The sequence below is a fragment of the Petaurus breviceps genome, unplaced genomic scaffold (assembly GCF_028583685.1).
Source record: "Petaurus breviceps papuanus isolate PSGF00001 unplaced genomic scaffold, PetGlider_PUasm1.0 118, whole genome shotgun sequence".
Classification (NCBI taxonomy): domain Eukaryota; kingdom Metazoa; phylum Chordata; class Mammalia; order Diprotodontia; family Petauridae; genus Petaurus; species Petaurus breviceps.
In genome coordinates, this window is record NW_027185616.1 from 13,446,733 (window position 1) to 13,456,781 (window position 10,049).

Genomic DNA, 10,049 nt, shown 5'->3' on the forward strand with positions numbered 1-10,049 from the left:
TCACTTAACCCTGTTTTCCTCAGTTTCCTCATCTGTAAAACAATTTGGAGAAGCAAACCATTCCAGTATCTGCCAAGAAAACCTCAGACAGAGGACATAAAGAGTAGGGCATGGCTAAAAAACATTGAATAAACAACAGCAGATTATTTTGTGGTCTTTCTAAAATATAAATGGAAGCTTTAAAAAAATTTAACCTTTAAAAAAGCTTCCTTTATAATTTTGCAGTCTTTTTTTTTTTTGCTTTATTGGAGGGCAGTTGGGGTTAAGTGACTCTCAGATCCTTATAAGTAAGAAAATTAAACATTTATGGATAAGCCATGTCTATAAAAATGAATAAAAAACAGTTAAGATCCTCAATATCTATCCATTTTATGTGTGAAAAATTATTTTGAGAATTGTCAAGAAACTTGACTTTTTTCTATGCTATGTATCATATTAATTTGAGGAATTTCTAGATTTTTAAAGGCAGTTAAACAGATATCTTCTGTATGTTTATTTAGTATATCTGGAACTGGAAGGAACCTTAGAAGTCATCTAGTTCAAACCTTGTTTTACAGATGAGGTGAGTGAGGCTCAGGGAGTTTGAATGACTCAGGAACCAAACCCAGATTTTCCCACTCTAAATCCAGCTCTTAAAAATTGCATTTTCTGGTGCCAACACCTGACACAAGTCATTGGAAATAAAATGATCATTTATTTCTAGCTTTGAATTTTGTATATGTTCTTAAACTGTTAACTGAGCTCTTTTTTTTTTTTCAAACAAAGGTTTGGCTTATCTACAGAGTTTAAATTTTGAGCGCATAGTTATGTCTCAGCTAAACCCTTTGAAGATTTGTCTCCCTTCTGTAGTTAACTTATTTGCGGCCATTACAAGGTAAGTTGTTTGGGCATGATTTTTTAAATTGGAGGATGTGTCATTGTAATTTTCATTTTAGATCAGTTCAGCAATCACATATTGTCTGCCATGTTGCAGGCATAGGGATTACAAAGACAGAAATGGAACCGTCCATGCACTCAAGGAATCTACTTTTTATTGAGGATACAGTGTGTACACAAATAAATGCAATCATTTGGGAAAAGGGCTCTAATAACTGCGAATTAAGAAAGGTCTCTTGGGGCCACCTCTAGGTGATGCAATGAAGTCTGACTCCAGCCTTGGAGTCAGGAGGACCTGAGTTCAAATTCGGCCTCAGACACTCAACACGTACTAGTTGTGTGGCCTTGGGCAAGTCACTTGACCCCAGTTGCCTTGCCTTCCCCCCACCAAAAAGCAAAAAAAAAAAGGCCTCTTGTAGAAGATGTTGGCTGAGTTAAGTGTCGAAGGGAGCTAGAATCTCCAAGAGGCGTTAAGGGACAAAAAGCACAGAAAAGGGGGGGGGGCCCTTATACAGGAACCTGAGAACTTCAACAAGCGCAAAGGAGCTTTTAAGTCTGTGCTTAGTCACAAGTGACGTGTTTTTTGTTTTATTGTATTTTAGTATATTGTAGCATTATGTGGTAAGTAAAACTCAGTTTTCTACGACCCTTCGAGCTCTTAAGGTCAGAGAGAGTAATTCTACTATGCTAACAAATGTGTCTCTGATTTTCTGAAGGAAATACCAGTTGGTGTTCTGTTACACTATTATTGAGAGGAACAACCGGCAGATGCTGCCAGTTCTTAGAAACACTGCGGGAGGGGGCTCAGTTCAGACCTGCACCAATCCGCTCGACACATTCTTCCCCTTTGATCCTTGTGTTCTCAAGAGGTAAGCGCTTGTGGTAAAGTTGAAATTTAAGTGGAATAAATGATCACTGGGACAAAGTTTGTGTTTTTAAAAATATTTAATGCCCTCCTCCTGTAAGCCCTGAATGGAGAAGGTGTATCCACACATGTTGGGTGTGCATTATGAATTTATATCATTTATAAAGTGCTTTCTTAATAACTCTTGAGGTAGAAAGTGTTCTTTTACCAGTTAGGAAACCGCAGCTTAAAGAGGCTGTCACTTTTCAGTAGGACCATAACTGGTTAATGTCAAAGCTCAAATTTAAATGCCAACAAGCTTTCTGATGCCGAAGCAAATGCTTGTTCTTTTTTTATTCTTTTATTTTTGTCCTGTGTCCCCCCATACCCAGAACTTTTGCACATAGTTGGCACTTTTAATAAATATAAATATCAGTTTAATTTTAATTTCTTAGTGTTTCTTCTAGGTTATTAGTTTTTAAAGAAACCTGGAAATACCTCAAAGGTATCGAACTGGCTTTTTGGGCTTTACAGAATCATTGTATTCTTCTTTCACAATACTTTTAGGACTTATTTCCCTACTTCCAACTTGGTCTGATTGTTAATCAGTTCTGACCTTTGGCCTTTAGGGATTATGTGCCCTGGGGTTTGTTTCTTCTCTTCCATGCTCACTCCGAGGGACTGGGATACGTGGGTTCCTGCTGCCACCGTTGGAAGACTTCCCCATCTAGAGAGTCACTGAATTTTATATGACCTATTGGCAGTTTGCTCTGAACTTCCCTGTGCTAGAAAAGGACCAGCCTTGTGTAGGGAGTGTCCTTTTTATTTATTTAGTAGTAACTGCTCTCACAACTCTGAATCATTTCACTTATTGAGCCACATTGACCTCCCTTAACTTTACTTTCCTCATTAAATTAGGGAGATTGCTTTCGAGATAAATGACATAATGCATCTGGAAGCTCTTAGGAAATTATAACCTGTTCAGATTAAAGTTTCCTGAGTTAGTTGATTTTTCCTTTTCCTATTTGTAGTACTCTAGGAAAATTCACATTTTACTTTTAAAATGATGTTTTTTAAAATACCTTCCTATGAAGCACTTGATAACTGGCCAAATAAGAACCTAATATGAGACTGGTAGTTTTCCCAGATATTAAAAGAATCCCCAGGGAGTTAGTTGTTTTTCTTTAAATACCATTTATTCTCTTAGATGCCTCTTTTGCTTGTTTGTTACTATATAGGACAAACACAGTTCAGATATTCTGATTCTAATAAACCAGCAAGTCAGCCATAAGTTCCTTTTTAACAGTACATGTTACCTACTGGTTCCTTACTACTATCTAATCTAGGAAAACTCTCTTGAGTTCTGGCCTCCCAGACCTCAAATCTTAGATGAATGAATTCCTATTAATTTCACTTATATCAAATAAGAGACTTATATACAATATATACATACACATATTTCCCCACTCTGACATATCTAAACCAGCAAAGGCAGCATAAAAAAGGATAACTTAGAATTCTTTGACTTAACATTCAGCTGTTTTTGTACCTCTTGTATCCAGGTCCAAAGTATTAAAACAATTTAACTTGAAAATGAGAAGCATTTTTGAATGAAAAGATGACATTGTTCTTTAACTAGGTGTACTATTGGCAAAAGTGTTAAATGTGATCTTGAAAGTTTAAAACCTAATTATCAATTTTTATTCTTATCTTTTGTTTTTATATCACCTAAATTTCTTCTAGCATCCTTCCCTTTCCCCAGAAAGCCCATTTTATATAACAAGGGGAAAAAAGCCAGCAAAAACCCATCAAATACATTTTTAAAAAGTCTAAAAATATATGCCATTATTTGACACGTGTGGCCTTCCCACCTCTAAAAAAGAAGGGTGGCCAGAATGTCTCCTTCTATTTCTCCTTTTGGGCCATACATGTTCTTTGTAGTTTTGCAGTATTCATTCTTGGTTGTCTTGTGGGGGTTGTTCCCATTTACAGTTATGTATGTTTTCTTGTCTCTGCTTATTTCACTCTGCATCTTTTCATACAAGTCTTTACATGTTTCTCTCTGATCACATTCATGTACTACTATCTGTTTAGCCATTCCCCAATTGATAAGCATCTCCTTTTTTTCCTGTTCTTTGCAAAAATACTACTGTGAATATTTTAGAATATATGAAACTTTTCTTTCTGTTCTTAGCCTCTTTTCTAAAAGTAGAAACTCCTGATCAGAGGTCATGGATATTTTAGTAAATTTCTTAGCATAATTCCAAATCACTTTTCCAGCATGGTTGGATCAATTCACCAGTGTTTACCAGTAGTGAATTAAATATTTTTGTCTTTCCATAGCCCCTCCAGCCATTGACTGGTTCCCATCTTTGTCATTTTGCCGAGAATGAGGTGAAATCTCAAAGTTGTTTCTGTTTTCATTTCTCTTATTATTAGTGATTTGGAGCATTCATTCTTATGGTTTGTAGTTTTCTCTTTTGAGAAGTGTTTATTCATGTTCTTTGACCATTTATCCATTGGGGAAGTGGTTCTCAGTCTTACATATTTGTGCTTTTTCTCTGTACATCTTGGATAACAGACCCCTATCAGAGATATTTGATGCAAATGTCTTGAAATGTGATTTAATCGATACTTTTTGTTAATAGATCTAAAAAAGTCATTGATCCCATTTATCAGTCATGGGAAGATTTGAGTGCTGAAGAACTTCAGGAGTTTAACAAACCTGTTGAAAAGGTAACTTTTTGATTTACCATTTACTTGTAACCTTATTATCAATATTAATAGACTTGGCCAAATGCAATAATTAATTATTTTATTGGGCATTTTTATTTATTTTAAGTTTATTACTGTTTTTATAAAGTTCACTATATTCTTTTCAGTGGAAATTTGTCATCAGGCTTTGATGAAGTGTACCAGTTTTATCCACTGATTATGGGGAAATGAAGGGTTAAATAAGATACCAACTTAGAAATATTTAAAATGTTCTTTTTTTTTTTTTTAAAGCAATAGGGGTTAAGTAACTTGCTCAAGGTTACACGGCCAGTTATTCCTGGGTGTGGTGCTGAGCATCTCAGCCCGGATCTGATCCAGGTCATCCCAACACTGAAGCCGGTGCTCTTACTCGCTGAGCCACCTGGCCGCCCCTACGCAATTGGGGTTAAGTAACTTGCTCAAGGTTACACGGCCAGGTGTTTCTGGGTAGGTGCTAAGTGTCTGAGCCCGGGACTTGATCTCCAGGTTTTCTCAACACTGGAGCCGGTGCTCCCACTCGCTGTGCTACCTGGCCGCCCCTATTTAAAATGTTCTTATAGTTTTTGTTTTTGTAAAAATACCGATAACTTCCCTTCACAGTTTAGTTGCCCTTATGTTGACATTTGTGCCAGCAGTTGGCAAATTAACCTTATGGTCACTTAGAAATAATCTCTTGAAGGGATGAATCAATAGGCAGTCTTAGAGCATATCAGCTAGAATATCTTCACAGAAGTAAGTTATCATCCTGTCTTGTAGCCTTCTTCTGCAATTTCATAGTTTTGGTATAGTTTTGGTTACCATTTCTGCCTTTCTTAGAATTTTTGCCTTATTTAGAGTCTTCATTCACATTGTGAAACCTGAGTCAGTGTGTTTGTTTCCATACCTAATAATTATGGTAATTTACTTCAAAGAATATAAAATCTTGTTGATAGGGGTATTCACTTCCAATGGTACTAATTGAAATCTGACCCTGTTCTTCTACAGTTTCTCTACACAGGATCCATTCCTCTATTCTAGACTTTTTTATTTTCCAGTTATAGGACAGCAGTCAGGTTTTCCATTTGTTCCTTGATCTGTCCACAAATTTGACCCACCTTTTCCCATCATATGTTTCCTCGATGACATACCTTATGCCACTGCTTCTGCATAAGTTATCCTTGGAAATATTCTGCAGCCTACTTGTTCTCACCATATGTCTTTTCATATTGAATCATTTACAATTTTGATTCAGAACCATATGTCATTTTCTGGAGAGTGTTTGTGTTCTAAAGAAGACTTTTTATTCTTAGGATTATTAAAAGCAGCATACAATCCAGCTCATTTTCTTCTTCCTGTTAGGTGCTGGACTCCAGTAACTCGTCCAGCTACAGTGTCTGCCTCAGATATATGTACTTACATATAACAGTGTCATCCAGTTGTATGTCATGGTCTGGACAAAAGGCATTTTTCATTCAGTTTTTCCTATAAAGATTGTTAAATTCATTTCTTTTGAGCAATGATGGATCTCACTGAGGAACCTATGTAGTATTCTGGGCTTGATAGAACACATGAAAAAAAATATCTTTATATTATTAGCTCTCTTTATTCAGCTACTTGTTGGAAAAGGACTGTATTGTGGGGAATTTGAATTTTGGCTTTCTTTTGAGGTCTTTGATTTGGTCATTTAATTAGCTTTTTAATGATAAATTTCTAAATTATTATCTCCTTGCTCTATGTTGATTTATTTAGTATTAAATTCCTAGAAAGGGTTTTGGTTTTTATTTTTTTTTTTCATTGTAATGCCTTTTGGGAAGGAGAAAAATTTTATTGATGTTTTCTCTTTTTTTTTTTACAGGGAACAATAGAAGATGAAGATGATGACTTTTTGAAAGGTGAAGTGGCACAGAATGACACTATGATTGGAATTACACCAAATTCTTTTGAGTCAAGTTTTCGGAGCCCATCAAGCAGTGTAGGGTCTCCGCAGGTCACATATATATTGGACCAGCCCCTCTGATAACAAGAATGAATAACTGAAGAGACTTTTCCCCTAAAAAAAAGCACCCAACAACAAACAAACTCAGACTTGAATACCAAGTTTCATAGGTTATGGAAGTTGAATTTAACTCAACCATTGACATACCTCAGGCATCCTGGTTTCAAGTTAAATTTTAAATGGTTTCCAGACTGATTTTTTTTTTTATAAAATCTAGAAAAAATTGAAAATCATGTGCAATATTTTATAGTATAGTTTATTATTATTGTAATTTTGCAGTTTTCATGGAATGTATAAAACTTTTATGTTACATCTTTTATAATGTAATTATTATGAAAGTTCTAATACATATATAATCCCTTTTTTTATTTAATAGCATTTTAACATAGACTTCTGCTTGTCAATGCCATTTTTCATATTCCAGTGATAGCCCTATAGTACCAGTGCTTTGTTTATATGGTTTCAACAAAACATCCTATATAACAGATTTTTTCACAAGTCTATCCATGTTTCAAGTCAGTCTTTGTAACTAGAACATTTTTGCTTTGGTTCAGTATTTATTTTCTGTTGTAAATAAATAAGCATGCTTGGATTTCAGTGTAGTGGAAATAATAGGGAAAGAGAGAGGTTGTTGAAAATAATCTGGGATAATAAAAGCTGGAGAGGTGTCGGGATACTGCAGGATATGGACTTGTGGGTTGAGGGTAGGGGAGAATGGTAGAGCTAGGAAGGCAGAATTTTCTTGCTTTGTTTAAACAAACAATTAAGTAAAAAAAAAAGATACACTGTACAGAAATTGTATTAGTTGTCCATTTAAATGAAATTAAGATTTACAAAAGTGGTTTTGATATCTTTTCAAATTTGTTAACACTTGTACATTTTTTAGGAATGTTATGTTTGAAACAGTACTACTAAATTTATAGTAGCATTAGAACAAATTAGTTTTGGATAAACATACAGCAGTGATAATGTTCACATTTTGATGTTCAGTTCCTAAAATTGAGAGAAAAATATTTTCATGTCTTTTATTTGACCTCTTAGTTGTGAAGATTTGTTAGGAAAAAATGAAGTTGTTAATTGAATTATAAATCTTGTTTGTAGGAATTATCTAAATATACCAAGTTTTCAGTGTAACTGTCTTTGGAGTTGGTGCTGATAGAACAACTTACAGATTTTACAAAAAACCTTTTAAGCACTTCTGTAACTAAAATCCCCTTGGATATAAGGCAATTCAGCCTTATTGTGAATTCTGTAGTGTAATAATTAGTGTCTTTAAAATACTTGTGTATTTTATCTTAGTTTTTTAAGTGTATGTATAATTTTTTTCTGAGGATATAAAAAGCAATACATGTGTTTTTGTTAATTTGTCAATGAAACAAATTCTTTCTTTGCTCATAAAATTGTACAGTCCTTTACTGAAGTTTTTTATGTCTTTTCAAATATATTAACATGGAATTCAACCTAAGGGAAGCAATCTATTGTGCATATGAAAGGTAGAATTACATATCTTTAATTTTGGATAGCCACTCTGCTTTCTTCAAAGAGGGGGTACTGGGCTAGAATTATATTTGTCCCCCTAAATATTGCTAGGCTAGGAGAATTTTTATTTTTTTGATTCAAGCTGTGTTCCTTATATTCCAGTCCTCAAGTGCAGCCATTTAACTGAATCTAAGCTTCAAATAACAAATCCCTTAAAGGATTTGTTCTGTAGAACTTGGACTTAGTCCAAAGGCTGCACCCAAGCACCTAGAATGGCTTTGAGGCTGCAGGTCACCCCCCCCCCCCAAGTTCAAGTTTGACTTGCTGAAGTTTGAAGATATTAAATGACAGGCAGAATTTGAACCCAAATCTTCTGATTCTACAGTCAGTATTCTATGCAGGGGTGGAGAACCTGCTGCATCGAGGCCACAGGTTCCCTATTCCTGTATATCTTGCTGCCTTACACGCATGAGTAGAGATTGATGAGAAGTGCTTGAAGGGGGAAATAAAGTGAAATAAGGCTGGCAAAGGAGATTGGAGTCGAATTGTAGAAGGTAGAGCCCACCAGCCTGTAAGCAAGATTTGAACACTTCAGCCCATCCCCTGCCATCGTGGATCCCACTAGAAGAAGCAGACTTTAGCAAAAGGAGCTCTTTCTTACCAAATCAAGCCCATCACATGCCCAGATGCCCCTGGACTTTCCCCAGTATTTAAAGGCTTTGTCTCTCCAGACTTCTGGCTTTGAAGCAGGCATGGCCACTCAAGGGCTTCAAAAAATTGGGAGTTGTGAACTACATACCTCCAGGTAAGTGGCAGACCACCTAATAGCTGTCCTGCTGCTGGACCTTCCAATTAAAATGTGAACTCCTTCAAAGAAGGGTATTTCTCAAGTTTCTATTTGTATCCTAGCCCTAAACACAGTGCTTGACAAATGTTAAAGTTTTAATAAATGCCCATTTCACTCATCCATTTACTGAATTCGAGGCTGAGTAGCCTTATGTTGTGTAAATGATGGGAAGCTTCTGGAAGTTTTTGAGGAGAGAAGTGACAGGTTAAAGGATCTGTGTTGTATGATAGGAATAAAGCTGTATTAAGTCACAGGGCTGAGTTCAGATTTTGGCTTCACTGATGCTTATTCGTGAAACCTGGGCAAGCCACTAAATCGAATCCCAGTTTTCCCATCTCCAGGGATCCAGATGAACTTAAGGTCCCTTCCAATTCTCAGTCTGAAGGCAGTTCTGCTATTGTTTTGGTCAAAGAGGGGAACCAAGTTAGGTAATTGCAACAAGGGTGATGGCAGTGGAAGCAAAAAAAAAAAAACAAAACGAGTTGTTTCAAAGATAAAATTACTAGAATTAGACAACCCGGGGAGGTCAGGTAGCACAGCCAGTGAGAGCACCGGCTCCAGTGTTGGGATGACCTGGAGATCGAATCCCGGGCTCAGACACTTAGCACCCACCCAGAAACACCTGGCCGTGTAACCTTGGGCAAGTGACTTAACCCCAATTGCTTTAAAAAGAATTAGACAACGATATTGGGGGTTGGGAAGGTTTATAGCCTGGAAGGTAGAAAGAGGCAGGATCAGGTATCATGGAAAAAAGCAATGGGCATCCAGGCAACAAGCATTTAAGAGCTTGCTAAACAAACAAAGCAGTTCCTGCCTACTGCAGTCCACATTGTCACCGGGAACACTACACTTTAAGGGAGCTGAGAAAAGGGGAGGGGAAGAGAAAGGCGGTGGAGATGTCCTCAAAGCCAGAAGCACACCCAGGAACAGGAACTGAAGCTGGGAGAAGGCTGTTAAGCCAGCATGATGGAAGAATGGGCCAGGAGCTGGAGAGCCTGCACCCTGGCTCAGCTCCTTCATTATTTACGTCCCGTCGTTTTCTGTACAAATGAGGTGCTTAGCAGACCTTGGTGCACTTTGGGAATGGCAGCCACATAATCCATCTCAGATGTTCTCTCTCAGAACAGTGATACACAGATAAGGACTGTGTGTGTGACCCAAGCTATCACCACCCAGGTACGGGTAGGAGGATACCATGTTTCACTGCATCATCGTCACAGATTTTATGACATTTTTTTTGCAAAAAAGGTGGATTGCAACCATTACGTGAAACT

General features: G+C 36.7%; 1 protein-coding gene across 1 annotated transcript in view; it reads left to right on the top strand.

Annotated features, from left to right (window-relative positions):
* The window catches only part of RRN3 (RRN3 homolog, RNA polymerase I transcription factor), a 31,122-nt gene extending 23,258 nt beyond the window's left edge, over positions 1-7,864 (top strand). The window contains exons 15-18 of the mRNA XM_069086329.1: positions 766-874; positions 1,593-1,745; positions 4,369-4,456; positions 6,309-7,864. Of these exons, the coding sequence (XP_068942430.1) occupies positions 766-874; positions 1,593-1,745; positions 4,369-4,456; positions 6,309-6,470 (512 nt within the window). The 3' untranslated portion in view covers positions 6,471-7,864. The remainder of the gene's footprint in view (positions 1-765; positions 875-1,592; positions 1,746-4,368; positions 4,457-6,308) is intronic.
* The last annotated feature ends 2,185 nt before the right edge of the window (positions 7,865-10,049 follow it).